The sequence below is a fragment of the Brachyistius frenatus genome, unplaced genomic scaffold, assembly GCF_029030835.1.
Source record: "Brachyistius frenatus isolate BFR_SWC_R1_liver_20210118 unplaced genomic scaffold, ASM2903083v1 Contig_32, whole genome shotgun sequence".
Lineage (NCBI taxonomy): Eukaryota > Metazoa > Chordata > Actinopteri > Embiotocidae > Brachyistius > Brachyistius frenatus.
The window spans coordinates 1,106,120-1,126,791 of NW_027210631.1; the positions used below are offsets into that span (position 1 = coordinate 1,106,120).

Consider the following 20,672-nt stretch of genomic DNA (forward strand, 5'->3'; position numbering starts at 1 on the left):
ATAAAAAAAGTTTTTGTATACTATATACAAATACTATATATCTTAAATTATATACCATTTTATTTTCGAGGTATGACCCGACAAAACAGCTTGAGATTTGCACGAGTTTCTCCCCCCCCTTACCCCCCCCCAAAAAATATATATATATATTTTTTTTGTAAAGCTCTAAAATGGTATTTGTTGGCTCTATTTGAGTTTTAGGTGTTCAACGGTATTTGGTTTTATTTTGAAAGAGCGCCTCTTTTCCTCCATCTTCCGGGTTAACGGCGGCGGGTTGATGCGGCACGGCTGTGAGAAAGCGCACCCGTCGCCTTGACGAGTCATCGCTAGAGAGGAGCCCGGAGAGGACGGAGCCGCTGTCTGATGGCTTGAAAACGAGGAATAACTGTGGAGCACAGCGGATCTATCGCACCGCACGAAGCCTGGAAGAGGAAAACGGCGGTCGCAGAAGCGGACTGGACGTGGACGCGGGTTGTGATACGGCACTTTTGAGCGAGGCTGCTTTGCCTTCTGGCTGCGGACCCCCAGACAGACAGACAGACGGACAGACGGACAGAAAGTAGGACCAGAGCCGCCGCTGCACCAGCGAGCGAACTTGGCATCCCCGTCCGGTGGGAGGTGTCTGTCTGTCGGCTTTGGCTCGCTGCACGTACCGCTCTCCGCTTCGCTGCGTGGACCATTATTATTATTATTATTTTTTTTTTGTCAAAGCAGAAGGACACAGTCGTAGCGAAGTTCATTTTTGTAATTTGCTCGTTTTTTTTTTGTGTGATTGTTCTTCGCCAACCAACTGTGGCTTTAACGTGACGCACCAACACTGACATTTCGTGCGCTGTGTCGGGGCGCACTGCAGAAGGAGTTGGAGGCTTGTTAATCAAGTTTTTACCGTCCTATTTCCACGGTAGCAGCGCGGCCCACACCAATGTAACAGGTAAATGGTCCAGCTTTTGTTTTATCACAAGGTTGTTGTTTTTTTTTTATCCAAACTGTGACTGGTCGTGTCTGCTGTGTGCCCGGAGACAAAGTTCGCAGCGTAGCCCCGTTTTGGGGAGTTCCTCAACAGGCAGCGGTCGGTGAACCCCTCACTGCACGAGCTCCTGCAAAGCTGACGGCTCGGGATATTTATCATCCGCGTGCACCCTTTCCAGCCCGGTTAGCACCTTCGAAATACAAGATTCATATATTTATCCCGTCATAAATTAGTCCGCATCAATAACAAGACCGGTGAAGTCTACGACTTTTAAACCATTTTCCTTTCATTTGCTCCGGTGCTTTTTAAATTTTTTTTATTTTAATTGATTTATTTTTGAAGGATGAACATCTTCTTTACATAAGGTTTTAATGAGCCCCAGCCTTAGCAGATGGACTTAATGTAATTGTTGGATTTCGCTGCTGCCGTGTTGCTGCTACTGATAACAAATACTTTATATTTTAGTCATAATTTTGATGCTTAACCCTATATCATCCCGCCGTGATTTAATACTAGCCCTATACTTCTATTCTATCCCCTAACATCAATTTTGTACGTTCAGTTTTGCTTGTATGTGTATAATATTAGGCAGAAATTACAGAAAAGATCAATTTTGCTGGTCAAATATGGAGCTTAGTAGTTTAAGTGCCTCAGATCAACATTTATATATTTTTGTTTCAGTGCATGCAATGTAATTAACCATTTGAGTGACGTAATCTATGATAACAAGGCTAATTTCAGGTTATCAAAGGGACAACTCTCCTGTATTAATATTGATATTATGAATTAAAATATTTGATCAATAAAATAAAACAATATATTAGTTAATTCCTATTGTATATATATATATATAGAGAGAGAGAGATGCTGTGTTTACTGCTACTATCTATCTATCTATCTATCTATCTATCTATCTATCTATCTATCTATCTATCTATCTATCTATCTATCTATCTTCACAAACAACAATGAATGACGGAAGTTTGATATGACCTCAAATACAGTAAGCTGTATCCATGTACATCATGTTTGCAGCCTCATGCTTGACGAATCAGGCTCTTGGAGGGCAGCAGTGCACTGACTTAGATTGGAGAGTGTTTAGTGACGTGGAAGAAACACATTTTATTGGCCTCAGATGACAGTAGCTGCCTCATACTCAAGTCATCAGTCTAAATCTCCTCTGCTGGTGTCATCGTTTTCTATCGCATGACTTCATCGATCACTGCACAGACGTTTACACATACAGTGCACACCTGGAACCAGACACATCTGGTTGGATTAATGACTTCTTTTCACCTCCGGGGCAGCCAGGTGCCAATAAATGCAAAATACGTACGAGGCTCCAAAATCGATGGAGTCATTTCATGCAAATCTTATAAGCGGTTCTTCACTATACAGATAATGTAGCTTCACAGGAGAGATTTGTAGTTTTGAAAAAAGTGCAAACAAGTCGAACCTGGTGGCCTTAAGCACATAGCTGCTGTGATCTCCTCACAGCAGCTCGTCTTTCACCCATTTACTTTAACTGAGGCGATGCAAAAGCAGCTCGTTGGGCCAAATGAATGACAACGTTTACCTGAAATTCAAAAGTATAGCTTGTCATAGCTTGTTTTACATTTGGGTGATGCAGAGGAAGTCTGACTGGTCAGCGTGAGAGGTTTATAGCTTTCTTATGAAGTGGTCACGCGGCATCTGGTTTGATTGACGTGAGAGGGGCTTGTATCGTTGTAATTGGCCGACACACTTTTGCACTTTTAAGTTTCCATGGATGTGGGACTGATTTAATTCAAGCAACTCCATAGATGACTTCACACAAATGTCGCAAAAGCGCCACAGGTTTTTTTTTTTTTTTTTGTGCGTCACTGTCGATAAGACCTGTGAAAACTTGCCATGTGTTGCTCTACACTTGAATTAATTTACTCTGAATCATTTCTAACATCACACCCCAAAGTAGCTGCTGTTCCTCCGTGCCGGTGCCACTGTAACAACAGTACAAGGCATCCGTGGGACGTTAAGTAAGGCAGGAGGCGCATTTTATACCACTTGTGTTTTTCCGTAATGTAATCTGCAGAGTAATGCGTCGTACGCTGTCGTCAGATATGCATTTAGTATCTGTGAAGTAGCTCTGTCCGTGTCACTCCGAGTGCTCCGCCTCCCCTCTCATGTTGAGCTGCTGAATTGCCACGGAGTAGTCTAACCTGGAGGTCAGTCAGGCTGTGCTGACTTTGGGCTAAATTTGGAACGCGGCGCAATTAGGCACACACACACACACACACACACACACACACACACACACACACACACACACACACACACACACACACACACACACTCTGCTACATCACTCCACCGCGGTCGGGGCGATGTGGAGGGACAGACCCGGGTGGGATGCAGATCTCCCGTCTGGTTGACGAGCTCGAATCGGAGATTAAAGATTGTGCCGAGCCCAACTGATGTCAAACATTCACTAATGAATCCCAAAACAAGAGTTCAGAAGTTTTTTTTGTTGTTTTTTCTCTCAATTGTGACGAATCTTTTAAAGAAGCCCATTCTAAAATAATGAATTCCTTATGATAGTAATTGAATTTATGTGAATATTCACTTTTTCGGGACAAGAAATGCAACTTTCTTGTTTGACTTTTTTTTACCAACTAAATTGGTTTTGAAAGAAACATCCGAATGTGGGACTGATCTCTGCTCAGCGGTCCGAGAAGATGACAAATCAGCCAAGTGTAGCCAAAACTGTGGCAGCATTTGGCTGGTGTTCATTTCCTCCCCTGCTCGTGTCAATCATACCACTGATCTGTGGCCAAATTACATTAAGGGTATCTGACAGCTTGTGTGTTCTGACAGGCATTTTTTTTTTGGGGGCAGGAAGCCAAGTATCCCCGAGATTCATTGAAGTTGGTCAAGAGGATATGGATGATGAATTCTGAAGAAAATGTAATAGAAAATATACTTTCATCTTACAGTTTTCTGCCTCTCTTTTTTTGTTTGTTTCCAGTGACAAGGAGAGAAGCAGACCAAGCTGGGCCGGGCTAGGCCGGGCTAGGCCTACCTAGCCTTCTGTCTGGCCCCACCGGACGGGCCAGCCACCTCTCCAGGAAGTCTCATGATCTACAGGCAGAGGAGGCTCCAGCCTGGCCTTCTCCCAGTCAGACTGTAACAGATTGGACACGATCACAAGTTGCCATATCAGCATTTGGGAGGCCACACCGGCCTGTTCGATCTCCAGTCCTTCCATGTTGCGGTCGTCCCTCCCTGGATGTTGGCAGCAGGATGGATTCGGGTGTTAATTTGACGGTGGTCACCTCGCTGCTGTGCTTGCACCCCTCTTCCTTTGACTGCCTTTCTTCCCTTCCCTCGCTAATCTTTAAGAGAAAGCCCCATCACCTCACCTGGGGCTTCCCTGAGCCCTGTCGGGAAGGGCCTTGTAGGAACTGCAGGTTGTCTTGTTAAAACAGTTGGCTTTGCAAAGAGGAAGTAGAATTATTATTGCCTCAAAGAAAAAAAAACAACTGCAAAACACAACGAGGATTGCTGCATTCAATTCATTTATTTTCTGAAACCCATCGCCTTTGCTTTTCTTGGAGTTTGATCAAAGGTCGGAGAGCATTTCGGTCTAAAAAGAAGCTTGTGCCCACATCCAGAGTTTACACAAATATGTTGGTTTGATTACTCACTGACAAAAAAAAAATCTTTATTTAAACGTACAGAGTTTCTCTTTTGTTGTTTGGTCCTTGTGGAAGAATGTCTGAACGCAGCGACAGCAGCAACAGCAAGGCAGTGAAATTCATTGCGCCGCCCGCCCCTGCGTCCTCTGCCTCCCCCCTTCTATCACCCCAGACCCCCCACAAGAATGTGAACGGCTCGGCCAGTTCAGACTCGCACGTCGTGGAGAAGCTGAGCGTACAGCCAGAGGTCCAACGCCGACGCCACACCATGGATAGAGACTCCAAAACAGCCGAGCACCGTTTCTTCAGACGGAGCGTCATTTGCGACTCGAATGCGACGGCTTTGGACCTACCCAGCAAAGCAGCCATGATACTCACCTCGCCTCCGGACTGCGAGGGGGCTCCCGCCCTCTTCTCTCCACAGCTTTCGGGGCCTGGACCCGAGGGACCAGATTCTGAAGGCACGGAGGCGACCAGGGGTTCCTACTTGCAAAGCGCCACCCTTCAGCCTTGTCCTGGGGTCGGTGGGGCGGTCGCAGAGGGACACGCACAAGATGCTGAGGAAAACGTAGGTGTGAGCGTCATGACGGTTGCCGTTCCCACCAGTAGCGGCGTCGGACACGGTGCGGACGGGGCAGTAAAAGAGCCCGGCCCGACTGCGTTGGGCGTTACCGGCACGACGGCAGGCAAAGAGCCCGACGTCACGTTGCTGCCCACGGGGCTCGAGGACACGCGGCAGGTGTCGGCAAAAGACGGGAAAGCGAGCGAACGCGCGGACGAGGGAAGCGCCAGCGGTCCGGCGGAGGAGAAAGACAGGGAGACGGAGGAGGAGAAGGGGCTCGCCAAAGCACGGGCGGAGCAGAGGGAAGCCGAGAAACGGGTGCGAGAGGATATAGAGGAGGCTGAGACGAAAGCTGTGGGGACTTCGCCGGACGGACGCTTCCTGAAATTCGACATCGAGATCGGAAGAGGGTCTTTTAAGACTGTGTACAAGGGACTGGATACGGAGACGACGGTGGAAGTGGCATGGTGTGAGCTGCAGGTACGTCCCGTCACCTCTCCAGCGTCTGTGCTCTGTCCTCCTGTGAAGTCTTTAACGTAACGCCACCAGCCAGGTGCTGAATTCTACCTTTTCTCTCCTCTCTGTCCTACGTTTATGTGGAGATCTCGCGGTTACTGATACACCGATAGATACGGTTTGTGAGAACTTCCTGCTCACCCTGATGCTTTGCTGTATCAATTGTTCATGAAATGAGATCAAGGTCTGATGGAGATTGAGATACCGGAGTAGATTACATCCCGGCTAAAGCTGCATGCATCTGGTGTTTTTATTTTTTGTTTTGTTGTTGCAGCGTTTCAGATAAAGCATGACGATCTGGAAGCAGCGTCGTCCCACCGTCAGGCAAATTGCAACATTTAGGAAACATTTCATTCCTATTAACAAGCTGCTTTTGTGTTATGAAAGGCATCAACAGTAGTTTAAATGTAGAACTTCCTCTTTTCTTTTGGATTACTTTCTCTCACTACTTTTTCTGACTTTAATGGCACATTTTCTCTTTAGTTGATTGTGTTGGGTTAACATTGTGTTTCACTGGTTTATTGCAGTTTGAGCTGTCAGTCAGGGGACGGCAGTAGTTGAGAATATTTGGCTGACTGGTTGTTAAATTTATATAGGGTTGACCTGTACATGTTGCATCTCCTTGGGCACATTTTTAAATGTTTCTTACACATTTGTGAGATGCAGAGTTTACCAAAGGTTCACCAAACTCCTCGTACGGTGCAGCTCAGGCACTCCTTTTAGTCTTACTCATGGTTTTCTAGAGTTGACGGTTGAACCTGTGTGAACGGATGCTGTGGTGCCTACAGCCACCACAAGCTGCGTAAATGAGCACTGAAAGCGGAAGAAGATGCCAAACGATGTAGTCAAAGTGGGTTTGATTTCCTGATGACTGCCAGTTTGATGAAACCTCACAAACCCGCCTGTTTGATATCTGGAGCGGTATTATAAAGGTTTGAGAGGTTCGTCTATATCTCGAGACTTACTCGTTGAAATCCCCTGATTGTCTGGAAAATTGAGGGCACTGAAGTCTCTTGCAACTGCATCTCTTGCCGCCTTGTTACTATTCGTGTTGACAGATCACTTCCCTGCTGCTCCAGGATTGTTTCTCTGTGGGTAGAACAAGACCGGTTGCCGTGCAGCTCCCCAATCAGCTTTCATTCTCAGTCTTTAGAGCCATAAGGGTCAACAAAAAAGAAAATACATCTGCATCTTGTACACAGTTGGAAATGTGAGACAGGATGGCGCACAGCTCAGCACAGGATGCTGTTGTGCCATTATGGTGCACTGATGCAACCTCTGCAAAGAGTGTGTGTGTGTGTGTGTGTGTGTGTGTGTGTGTGTGTGTGTGTGTGTGTGTGTGTGTGTGTGTGTGTGTGTGTGTGTGTGTGTGTGTGAGAGAGAGAGAGAGAGAGAGAGAGAGAGAGAGCGAGAGTGTGATCAAAAGACAACATAGAGGGGTATACGTGTCGGTAGAAGAGGTGAGGCAGACAGAACTGGGAGGAAATAGAGGAAGGCTGATAGCTCTTGTTGACAGGTTGGCACGGAGACAGATGTGGGTTCAGCAGTCGGAGATGGAGAATAACGGTCTCAGCCGGTCATATGACATTCAGGCCTGAGCTTGAGGTTTGAGGAGGAAGAAAACTGCTCGCCCTGATGAAACAGTCGTTACAGTGCCAGAGAAACAAATATTTTTCCGGGTATTCTGCAGCTTTTCTGCAGAATGGGAGGAAACATCAGGGCTAGGCGGTGACATAATTAGCAATACATGACATAGAAGTTGAAGTAATTCTGTTTTTTCCTCATGACCCGAAAGGCATGAGCAGTATTTGCGTCCTTACCCGTCTTTCCAACCTACTATTTGCGCTCTAAATGAATTAGAACCCGAGAAAAGTCAGACGAGGTGAGACCGTGTAATTAAATGTTTTCTCTGCAAATGTGCGCGTTTGTGTTTCTCAGCGTTGGGATTATTTCCTGTGGGAGCTCGTGCTTGTTTTCCTGTCATCTCCATCACAAGATGCTCCTCGAGTCTTCCTGAATCCCAGGAGCTAAAATCAGCTTTGCCTGATGCCCCGCATCTAGGAAACGCCAGTTTGTTTATCTGAAAAACAAACGTCTTGCCTCTGTTTAAGCTTTCTCTTGCCTGTCACGCGTCCCTTCTCTCTCTCTCTCTCTCTAATACTCATCCAAATGTGGGAAACCTGCTGATACGTGAAGGTGTTGGGACTCAGAAGACGTCTCTGCCTCTTGATTTTGATATTGCTTATATAAAAAAGAAAAGAATTTGTAGCCGAGTTAAATAATCAGAATAAGATGAAAGTTAATATTCGTGTGTTATTTAATACGCCGTGAGAACTTCCATTATATACTGTCTCTGCGTTATATAAGGGAATTGATGGCCTGTGGTGACTGGGCTGAATGCATGCAGAGACAAGTACTTTTCTACACAACCTGGCAGTAATCCTGTGTGTGTGTGTGTGTGTGTGTGTGTGTGTGTGTGTGTGTGTGTGTGTGTGTGTGTGTGTGTGTGTGTGTGTGTGTGTGTGTGTGTGTGTGTGTGTGTGTGTCAAAGATGACTGAGCAACTGCTGACATGTGGCAGAATGGTGGGAGTAAAGTTACACACGCACGCAGACACACACACGCACACACACACACACACACACACACACACACGCTGTGACCAATCAAGTTCACTCACTGGGTGGGCATGGCAACTGGAGATCTGTGGGATTCTGGATCATCTGGACCTTGTCGGTTTGTCTGTACGTGTGAGTACGTTCGCACACATTTTGAGTCGCCGCCGATATGCAAACGTCAGTTAGCTCCACGGCATCTCATCCAAAGCAGGTTAACTTCTGTTTGCAGATAAACCCTGAGATGGATGGAGGAAGAGGAAGATGAGGGGAGATGGAGCAGATAGTTTGCGTAAGCTTTAGTGAGGAGATTGATGAATAGATGGCGGGAGTGGAGAGAAAGAGGAGGAAGGTCACCCGGTAGCTTATCTTTAAGGTGCCCTGTCAGACTGATGGATGGTAAATGATGGATGGGGGTGAAGAGGCAGGTGTCCTGCAATGAAAGGAATGCTCGGGCATCAGTTAGATCTTGAACCTAGAAATAAATTGAAATGACAAGAGCGTTAATTTAGTGGTTATATGTTGACCACCTTAAATTGCGTGGCTTCAATCGGGTGGGAAAACAGTGAGGGGCTGATGCCGGTCGGTTAAGGTGAGTGTGTCTTGTCCCGGTGGACCATGAAAAAAATGTAAACGTTGGACTTTATTATGGTGACTCATGAACTAAGAGGTAAAGGAGAGAAGTAGGAAAGGAAATGAAAAGCAATAAGTCCTGTAAGAGGGCGGGTTGAAGATGTGGGGAGGAGGGTTAAAGGTCAAAGTTCAGCCTGTTGTTTCAGAGGTGATCGTTAGGAGCCCGCCCAGCACTCTGGAGCGCGCAACTGGTTTAACTGGAAAGAATCATATTTAGAGTTGGGGGAACTTTTGTAGAGCAGGTTGTTGGAGGATGGAGGGTCGGGAAAGATCGGGAGCACGAGTTTGAGGATGAGGAAGGAGAAATGGGAAACACAGGGAGGAGGGAGGGAGGCGGAGCGGGAGAGAAAAGACAAAGGAAATGAAAAGGGAGGATGAAGGAGAAGGGGGAGAGAGGCATAGAAACTGAGGACGAAAAGAAGAGCGACCCCGTGTGTGTGTGTGTGTGTGTGTGTGTGTGTGTGTGTGTGTGTGTGTGTGTGTGTGTGTGTGTGTGTGTGTGTGTGTGTGTGTGACCTTAGGCTCTGAGCTCCATTGGCACTCAAAGACCTTGAAATTTCTCTCTCAACAGCAACACAAGGCGGATTAACCCCCTCCCCACACACACACACACACACACACACACACACACACACACACACACACACACACACACACACGCACTTTTTGGGGGCTTCGAGGCGTTCCTTCAATAATGGTTATTCAATCAGTGCCGCGAGAGGGAAACTGGCCTCTGAGCTCAGACAGCTTTGTTGAGATGTGCAAGTACTGCAACAGTGTGGAATAGCTGTTGCTTTGGTGACATTTGTCATATTTTGGAATACTTTACAATTTCATTAGTAGTAATAATAAAATTGTCTCACAATGTCCAACTTTGCTGTTGGCGATGACCCGGTTTAACCCGCGACCGGCCTGACATCTTTCCATGTGTTGGTAAAAGGACAGAAGGAGGAAGAAAATATCATTATCGGACGTAAGGAGGCACAAAATGAGAGCGAGACGGATGATATAGAAATATTTGTCGGGATTGTTTATCCGGGATTTACAAAAAAACAAAACAAGCATTAAGGCTCAAAGGTGGTTTCACCGAACAATGGATTCTCTGTCGCGCTTCATCTCTGCGCAGATTAAAAAGTGGAGTCTGAGATTGTAGAGAACGACTGTAGATATTTGAACTCTGCTGCCAAACAAATGCGCCCTCCCTCCGGAGCGACGTCAGAACCTCTGACGCCCAAATTCATGGAAACGTGGTGCCGTAGCAACAAAACCTAACAACCAGGCTGGACGTTGCATTTCTGTACAGCGTGGACGTTGATACTTTTCTCACAGCTGAAGCAAAAATGTACATTATCATGTAAAATGTCATCAAATAAACAACGCGCAGGCAAACGAACAGCATGTATGATGCAATGGACTAAAAACCAGTGAGAGGAAGTTGTTTAGATTCTTTATACAAACCTACTGTAGGTTTATGGCGAAGCTAACAAGAGCGGTAATGCTACCTCGGAAAGTATTTCAAATGATGCGACCACTGTGCATGCAAACTTGCGCTTTTAGATGGTCGAAGCTATAAAACACCGTGCAAACATTGTCGAACACGATGCAGGGCGAACAACGACACGGCGAGTCACGTGACTAACGTTAGCTCGGTTGTGGGCCGGCGACCTGCCACTGAAGTTGCCGCCGTGAGGCTAACAGAGCTGGCACGCCGGCATTAGACGGCGATGCTCGGCTCTCCTGCCGCTGTAGCTCAAAGTAAGAGGCGTGAACTTCGGTCCTACTGACCTTCTCTTCTCTGGCTGCTCGTCAGACTTCATCACCTTCCTAACAAAGTTATGATGTTGTTCAGTTCAGCACGTTAGCGTGTGCTAATTTACTGTCCCTCTCACTCCCACTGTCGCCTTTTCTCCAGCTCTTCTTGTCCCGTGGACAAACACATGGTCCCCTGCTGCTGATTGTCTGAAATAGTGTCGTGTTGCTTCGTCTGAGCCACTTTTGTTTCCCATTTATTATCTGATTGGATTTGTTTTTTTGTTTTTTTTCAGCCCACACAGAGGACGGACAGTTAGCGGACTGTAAGATTTTCGCCGATGTCGACAAAAAGTGTGTTGGAATACAATTGCAGACTCAACTTTTAACGGCAACTGGTTTCCAAGGTCAAGTGACGCTGTTGGATTGCGTAATGTAATACTTCAAAATGTTTTGAACTGGCGATGACATGTACATGGGAACACATGTATAAAAGGGTGTAAAAGTATTTCACTGAAAGATAAATATCCTCATATTACTCCCGGGCAGCAGAGCTGAGGTGAAATGGTTCGCTTTTCCAGAGGTTCCAATTTCCCTGACAAAACAGCAAAGTGCAGCAGAGTCAAGCCTTCAGCGGCGGCCGGCTCTCCCTGCTGATTGATTCTGAAGCTGCTATAAAGTAGGAACAACCCCCAAAACACAAGACTATTATAAAAGAACGGAAACTGTGATTGCACCTAAAGCATTTTCCTGTAAACATTTTAAATGGCAGCTACGAATAATGTTCTCGGTCCCTTTTTCTCGGTACTAATTACATTAATGTCTTATGAGCACGTGAAGGTACGTCTGCGCAGCATATGAGTCCATGTGCGTATGCCGTGGGGGGAGGGGTGGCGGCGGCTTTGGTGTGCTCGTACCCGCGGCTCGCTTTCAGGGATTGTTAACGTATTCATTTGGCTGAGCTCAACTGTTTAATTAAACAAAAAATTCAAGTGGAAACTTGCTGGCCATTTCCTGTGTTTTTAATGTGATAGACAGACAGATGGCTTTGCGGACGAAGTAATTTAAGAACCAACAAAAAAAAAAAGAGAATTTATAGGTGGAATTAACTCTTTCTCTGCTACAGTCGGGGTGTAAAATCCCCACCAGCCGCCCTGCAGTTGTTGTGAAACGCCTTGCAGGTCTGTCGAAGGACAGCTACATGATCATGGAAACACGACTTGTAAAGATGCTTTTCTTGTCTCATGAATCCAGCTGTAAAACAGGTGGATGTTGTGTGTCAACTTGGAAACCTAGCAGCACCACGGACAAACAAGTTTGTTTCCTTCTTCGTAAACTGCAGGAATGAAGGCGAATTTCTTTGTGCAGTAATCTGTAAGAGCTGAACTTTTTCTTTTACGCACACACACACACACACACACACGCACACGCACGCACACACACACACACACACACGCACGCACACACTCGTGCAGGAAAAGCACACATTGCAAGATGTTTTGTTCAGATATGTAAAAGCCCCCCTCCCCCCCAAGCCCAGCCAGCTGGATTTATGAGTGATAAAAGAGGAACGTGCCGTGGGCTGAGGTCACTCAGTGTCACGCAGATAATCTGTACGAGGATAAGAAGAAGAAGACACACGAGAAAATCTCAGTTTTATTCATCTTGCTCATTCTCACTGCACGACTCGGCCTTCCTCCTCGCTTTGTCTTTGTCCCGCCTCAGCTCGCATTCGCTCACTTGCCTCACTTCGCTCTGACGCTCCGTCATGCCAGTACCCAGCTGAGAGCCAGAAAGGAAGGGAGACAGAGGAGCTGTCACTCCCTCGTATATCCACACACATTACCTTCTGTTTAATGCGCGCGTGCGTGTTTACACCAGCGTCCACCCCCACCCCCCCTTAATGTGTAGCAGTGAGGTCAGGCTATCCTGCCTTGAAGAATTACATTGGTATCGATTTCAGGGGAGAGTTGAAGTGTCACGTGGCCCCAAGTTTTCAGGTCATGTTCCGCTATTTGCGAGGACTTGATAAGTTTACGAGTGTTTGTGTGGAGTCACTCAAACTTAGTTGAAAATACTGCGGACCTTCCAGTCGTGGGGGTAAAGCGTTTTATCAAACACGCATCAATCTCTCTTGGTAGCTTCAAAAGCTCTGAATATGTGCGCTAACAGTTCAGTTATGTGCGCGTGTTCAGAGTGGGGGGAAAAAAAAAGTCTGACCTTTACCCCCGCCCCACCTCCTCCACACGCACACACCCTGTATTTATTTAGAAAAACCAAAGAAGCAAGTGTGTGCTTGAGCGTGTGTTTGTTCGAGTCTGAAGACGCAGAAGTGTTCTGGCACCTTCTTCTAAATAAAGTCACCCTGCTAATAAAAAGAGCCGAGAGAGATGAAAGATGCTCTCGAAAGTGCTGAGGGTGTGTGTCCGACGTCACGTCACGCTGAACGGAGCAGAATGTGGTAAGCGTGCGCTTTATAATGATTACGGTTTAATTGGAAACAGGGTGTGTGTGTGTGTGTGTATGTGTTGTTGACTTATGGAAAGGCAGTGTGTGCATACAGTCGAAGTGGGGATTGTGTTTGTGTGTGTATTATGGGGTTAGTTGGGGTCATTGGATGCATCAGGCAGATGTTGGGTGACTTGGTTTTTCTATTGTTCCTCACGCGTTCTTTGTTTTTTATTTCCCGCCCCAGCTTTGCTCTTTATGATCGCACGAACTCCTCCGTCTCTTTATCTCCAGCCATTCCTGCTCTTCTCGTTATTTTCCTTCTCTCCTCGTCTTAATCCCGCTCTCTCCTGACTTCAGTATGTCCCTCCTTAAATTTCACACATTAAAGGGTTCTGCCTCGTTACTTCTTCATCTCTGCTTACTCATTCATTCCATCATTGATCTTTGTGTAATCTCCACTTTCAAGGTTATTTTACTCGAAAGCCATCTCTGATCTACTAGATACTACATTGCTGACAGAAGGAGACGGAAACATTACAAATGTGTGTGTGTGTGTGTGTGTGTGTGTGTGTGTGTGTGTGTGTATATTTAGAAAGACAACACCTGCATTTGAAGCCAGAACACCTCACTATCACGACATTATGTTCTGCATTGCCCTCAAGGAGGCCTGAATCCTGTAATTTGGACACTTCTACTGCAACTTAGATTTTGCTCTACACACAAACAAACACACACACACACACACACACACAAACACATTACAGAAGCCTGAGTGTGTCTGATTAGCGAAAAGAGGGTTATGATTTTCCCCCTTTTTTTAAATAATTTGTTTTGCCAGAAGCTGCTAAACAATGTTCACATTGTGAGAGTAATCACATCCTGGAAATCCAGAGGCACTATTGGCTGACAGCTGCAGATCAGATGCAGGAGATTGGGTCACGTTGTTATGAGTCGGAAATGACAAATCTGGGATCAGATGGGACTATATCTGGAACTAGAGTGGGCACAGAAAGGAAAAAGTTGAGACACCATATCAGAGATCAGAAATAGCTTGAACCCGTTAATTAGCACGATCCACACCGAGAACTTTTGCACTTGATTTCCTTTGGTTTAGTTGGGAGTATTTCATTGTCTGGCTGAAGTGCTTGTATAAAATAAGAGCCATTTGCCCTGTGGAACAGTTGAAAATGAAACCTTTGGCATGTCAGGGACAGGACATTATCTGCAACCGCTGGAGCGAAGGAAGATAAACATGTTGTACACATAAACTGACTGCAGCACGAGGGAGAGAGACCACATTAAGGGACAGAGGACGTGAGGAGGATATGGTGACGTGCGTCTGCGTCGTGATTAATTCAGTGTCATCACCACACTGCTGCTAACATCTGGCCCTGGGTGATTCATGATTGCAGCGAAACGGTCCAGCATTCAGACTTCATCTCGTTTCAAGTATCTTATATAAAGACCAGTTCGTGAAACATTGTCATCAGTCGGTATTACTGAAATACTGTGTAAAGAATCCTCTCATAAAATGCCTAAAATGCGTTCATCTCTCTGCCAGTACATCAGTTTATCTGTTTTTCTCTCAGATGTTTTCTGCCCACTCGGTACATGCATCATTAATTACTTTTCTCTTCATGCTTTTGAAGAGGGATCTGTCCTTTGTTGCTCTTCCTGAAGTTCTTTTTTTTTTTTTTTTTTTTTTTACCTTTTAGGGGGAATTTTTCCTCAAACAAATCAACAAGAAAGAGGGTGTCATATAGGCCTTGGTCAGGAATATCCATATTTCCATGACTCCAATCAAATTACTAAGATACTATCTAGCATCCGAAAACGTTTTGTCATTTGGTACTAAATTTCATACAGGCTTCGTTTTCATTTTTAAATAAATAACATTTACGTTTACGCAGGAGTAAATCTAATCAGCATCATTTAGCCAAAGCCGTTCTCATACGTAGGCTCCACTTGGGAGACCCGCAACTCAGCTAAATTTACAATACAACACCTTTAATTTAGCTCTTTTAAGACTAATTTTATGGACACACATTTGTCTGCAGTAACTTCCCTGCTGTAGTGAAGAAATTTCCCCTATGGGATTAATAAAGTGTATAAAATCTAAATCTTTAGGCTTCTCTGTGTGCAGCTGGCTAGTTGGCCTCAACCGATGGCAATCGAGGTGTTTAGGGAACATCGGAAATTATAACACCTATGGATAGCTTTCATGTGAGGCATTTAGGGGACACACGGTTATTGTTGTTACAGAAGATAACCTGGACTACACTCTCCTCCTCTAAACTGCACGAAGACGACAGATTTGCACCGTTATGTTTGATGGAATTTTCTTTTTCGGGATTTTATAACATTGGTACGGAAAAAAGTATCACTCAGAAACTGGTATTTAACATTTTTTGAATGATAACCAGCCCTAGTATGAATGTGTATTTTAGGTTTTTGGCCTCTATAAGTAGGATGGACTGGACTTGACATAAAGTGTTGCTGTCATATTGAAACCACAGCACTGTGTCTATAGGAAAGCTTCACAAACCTCCTCCCAACCTGGTTGAACATGCGTCAGATGTTGCTCAGGTTTGGTAAACAGCTGGTAGGGAATTTAAATAAATGTTAATGAAGTTTAACAAAATTAAATTGACTGCTATTATTCAAAAAGAGCAACACCCATAATGTGCAGTTTCATACTACTGTCTGATGTCACCAGATCAGCTGGTGAGTTCAGGGTCGAGTGCTCGTTCAATAGATCTGTGTGTGTCTCCTAGGACACGGTATAGGTGACTGCTTTAGTGTGTGCGTGTGACCTCGGTCTAAAATAGATCAAGTCTCTAAATTGCCTGTCGTCTGCATCAGCGTAAAGTGAACTGTGCTGCACATCCAGGCTGTTTGCTCTACAACTGTGTGTGTGTGTGTGTGTGTGTGTGTGTGTGTGTGTGTGTGTGTGTGTGTGTGTGTGTGTGTGTGTGTCTGTCTGTCTGTCTTCTTCATATTTGTGTTTAGTCTGCTTTTGTCTCCCTTGACTCTGCACAGACTGTTCTGCTACGTGTGTGCGTGCGTGCGTGCGTGCGTGCGTGCGTGTGTGCACACACTCAATCTGTCTATAGAGTGTGTGTGTGTTGCCCCTGTTTCTGTCTTTGTGTTCAGCTCTTATTGTGTGTGTGTGTGTGTGTGTGTGTGTGTGTGTGTGTGTGTGTGTGTGTGTGTGTGTGTGTGTGTGTGTGTGTGTGTGTGTGTGTGTGTGTGTGTGTGTGTGTGTGTTTGAGGAGGGGGCAGTTCCCTGGTTTCATTGTATCCCTCCCAGATTTCCCACATTCCATTGATAGGATGTCATTCCTTAAAGGAATGGGGGTGTGTGTGTGTGTGTGTGTGTGTGTGTGTGTGTGTGTGTGTGTGTGTGTGTGTGTGTGTGTGTGTGTGTGTGTGTGTGTGTGTGTGTGTGTGTGTGTGTGTGTGTGTGTGTGTGTGTTGGAATGTCTTACAATCCTGAATCTTTGCTCCCTATGGACTCACATTTCATGCCTTTCATCCTCCATACAGTATGTTACTTTGCAAGTTCTTCACATATCAACTTAACTATAAATTATTATCAAGATGCCCAATATTGGATTTTTCGTCAATATCCGATATGCCAATAATTTCCAACTCTTTTGGATTGTTGATATTGACAGCGATTTATGCACATATTTTTCTTGCCCTTCGCAGATTCGTGGTAATGATCAGGATGAGCGTTTTTAAGAGGAACATCTGAATTTGTGGTGTTAAAGGACTGTGATGTGGCTCTTCCTGTCATCACAGACGCCAACCGATCATTGCAAATGGCAACTTTCACACCTGTTTCAGATACTTAAAAAAAAAAGAAGAAAAAAAAGAAGCCACACCACTGACATATTGTTGCTCCCTCATTCACGCTCTTCACAAGACAGGCGGGGACTTGATGTCGAGCATTTAACCCAGATTTAAACATTGAGGCATAATTAAAGCATCATTTTATGAGCCTGTCTTACGGTCAGAAATATTCATTTTGTGCGGACGCTTCATACGACCTTTATCGGGTGATACCAATCACATGCTGATATCATCATGCATCCCTTACTTGAAAATATATCAACCGAATATATTTTTCCTGATAGTGGCTTTTTGCCAGCCAGAAACACTCAGTCTAGAAGATAGACAGATTGTAACTGTTCTCATTTGTCTTTGACATGAAAAGTCTATATTAAGAAAGTTCAAGTAAAACTCATTGAAAAAAAAAAAAAAGCACTGATCAGAAATGGTTTTGGGTTTAACAAGTTCATTTCCTTCTGAAAATAGAAGCGAAGAACAGCGAGACAGAAATAACAAAGTGTGGTTTTAATGCGCTGGCTGTGTGTGCGCGATTGTGTTTGTTGCATTTTTTTTTTTTTTATTATTTTATTTCTCTGTCACTCTCCCTCCAATGATTGTGTGTCTCTCCCTCTCACTCAGTCTCTGGTTCAGTCCCTCCATCCTCCATGACCTTAAACAAAGCCTGTAGGGAAAAGAGAGAGAGAGAGAGAGGCAGCAACCAGAGAGAAGAGAGGAGATTTTTTCCATTTCATTTTTTTTTCTTCTCCTTTCTGTCCTATAAATAGCCGCAGCAGAGTGTCATCTGCTGAGCCATAACTAGAGCAGAATGAGTGGAGACTGTGTGTGGCTGCTTGTGTCAAAGTGGATCTATGTGTGTCAGGGTGTGCTGTATATGTGTACAGTCCACTTTCTACACTTTCCTCATTCAAAAAAAAGTCTCCAGCACTAAGTCTATTGTTTTATTCTCTTCTCTAAAATAAGCTCTGAGTATTTTTTTTAGGGGTGTCCACTCATTGAAAGTTTGATGTTAAACTAAAGAATAGTTTGCCTATGAAATGTAGGAACACAGTAAAAAAAAAAATGCTCCCTATAAAGTCCATCAGCTCAAAGCGACGACGTATCCAGATTTTGTTTTGTTTTTTTCACTCATCAGACAAATCCCCCAAAATCCAATCATCCGACAGACAAAGCATCAAATCCTGACATTTGAGAACATTTCAGACATTTTTGCCAATTTCGCTTGAAAGATGATTGAATAGGCTATAAAAATGAATATATACAAAAATAGTTTGTTAATTTTCTTAATCAACTAATCAGTTCATGAATGAATTGATGCAGCTCCTGTAGATTCTGCTGCTAGAGTAGGTTAAGAGGCATACACAGCCAAACAACTGTGGGTGTGACCACCCGCTTCATATGAGGAAGTGCTGGCATGTAGGGGTGTGGTTTAGCAGCGAGAAGTGACTGGTCGTTCAAAAATAGCAATGGTGGCTCCTAAAGATGTTAGTGTGGATGCTGCAGTAGCATCTAGTGATGTCCAAAAAAAATATTTTCTTAAAAAGGCGTTTAGAGTTGCCCACCTAACTAACTGTCCTCAGACTGTGGCTTGTTGTTGTGTTTGTGTTGATTGATGTGATGGTTGAAGTTAGCTCACGATAAACCGATGGCTCATCCAATAGCATGCCAAGTATTTCCTGATGGTGCCCGCCCTTTTCCAAACGGTTTCCAAGGACGACCTCTCAGATGATCCTATGCAAAAAATGCATCTTGTGTGGCAAGTTAGGAAATTACGCTACGACAGAACAATTCTCTAATTGTAAGGACATTAATTCAGCATGGGTATTAGTCCTTCAGTCAGATCGCTTAAATGTTTCCTACAAAGAGGTGGTTGTTGTTCTCGCATCAGTCTAATCGGCCTGATATTTATAGTCATGTGTGTAAAAGTGAGCCTCCTGCATGTGTTGCATCCATTAATGCCACAAGTTATAATCCTTCAAAAGTTGGGGATGAATTTTAGTTTATTTATTTATTAATTGTTTTTGTTTTTTTTACCTCCATTGTCACCTCTATGATTAGTTTGTAGACAGAGTGAGTCTGCCAAACACAATGCTGAGTCAGGGGAAGCAGTATAAAAACACACGCACACACACCCCCCCAACCATGGGCATTGTGGTGAGTGAGGCAGGAAGTTCTCCCCACCAGATTAGGAGTCAATCCCTCATAAGCCACAGTTGCATGATGTAATCACCACAGATCGAGATCACATGGAAGGTATGCAGAGCTCAATGCCGTTTCAATTGAATGGGAAAACCCCTTCTGTCTTTTTTTTTTTTTTTAATGCCGTGGTCGGGTGTGAGGATGAACAGCTGCATAGTTCGCAACCTTCATCTGCCACAAATCATTCTAACTCTGATGCTGGGGGGATGATACACTCTGGTCTGCCAAAAAGTACTTCCCAGCATTTTTGTTTTTTAAATCCTACATCTTCTAAAAAATACTGTGAAAAACGTGATGTGTCCTTGTCAATCCCTGTTGTATGGTTGTCTTCAATTATAAGGTCTCTATCCAGAGTTGTGGTCAATAAGCGAAGAAGTTTTGAGGCTGAAGTCACTGGATTCGTGATGAGATTCTGGACATAGGAAGTACTTACCTGATCCCGCCGATAGGTTTTAAGTTCCCTGCAGTCGTGTTGCCTTTATCTGTAAAATTCGTTTTTTTGTGATGAGATAAGGCAGGCTGTGCAAATACTGCCATATGGTCTTATCACAGAATCAACAGCTCACATGTTGGATCCTTGCAGCAGACAGTGTCCTTTTGGTGTCCTTTTAAGGTAAATTCCTTTGCTTTACAGAGTTGGTCTTGTGTTTCAGGCCAAAAATTAAAAAAAAAAAAAGTAGATCCTAGCAGGACAATGAACGACAATGAAAGACAATGAACATGGTGGCTGAGAACAAAGAAGGACGGATTTTGTACAAAAAGTCTGCAAAAAAGTTCACAAAAATGTTGAAAACTGCTATTTTTAATTGCCTTGGACTGTTTAGACCTCATATTAAAAGTATATATTGTAATGGTGCCAAGTAAAATCAAGGCAGAAAGTCCAAACCTTCACTTGCTTTGGTTTTCATGTCCAACTTAGGAATTTGGGACTAGTTACACCCACACAGGTGTTTTCACTTAGTGTAGCGGCGTGATAATGAGGCAAATCACTTCTTTCACTGTGGGGGTTCTCCAAGTTATTTAATAGAAAAATCTCATTAAAAAGGGAAAAGCCAAGAATTCCCAGACATAACTGCAACAAAACCTTATATTAATCTACTAAAAACCAAACTAAACAGTTTTGACGTGTCTTTCTCATAGGTTTTAGTTTAGACAGCAGGTCTTTGTCTTAGGAGACACTTATAATTGATTAATTGACAGCATGGACTGCATCTAAAAGTACCCCAAGATGGCAGCGGCCGAAATGCCGAACTCAGCGCTTTTAAAACGTCAGTCCACAAACCCATGGGCGACATCAGGATGGGTTGCTGCCAATTGATTTTATTATTCCACTTTTATTTTGAAAAGACTCCATTTAGCTGCTTTGAGAGTAACAGTCCTGTGCACGCTGGCTAACTGTGAACAGAGTGGAGCCATTGCTAATGTTATTAATAACACCGGTGTTTGTGAGAA

General features: G+C 44.4%; 1 protein-coding gene across 1 annotated transcript in view; it reads left to right on the plus strand.

Annotated features, from left to right (window-relative positions):
* The first annotated feature begins 336 nt into the window (after window positions 1-336).
* The window catches only part of LOC138621738 (serine/threonine-protein kinase WNK1-like), a 102,538-nt gene continuing 82,202 nt past the window's right edge, over window positions 337-20,672 (plus strand). Inside the window, 2 exon segments of the mRNA XM_069699983.1 lie at window positions 337-931; window positions 3,975-5,686. Of these exon segments, the coding sequence (XP_069556084.1) occupies window positions 4,721-5,686 (966 nt within the window). The 5' untranslated portion in view covers window positions 337-931; window positions 3,975-4,720.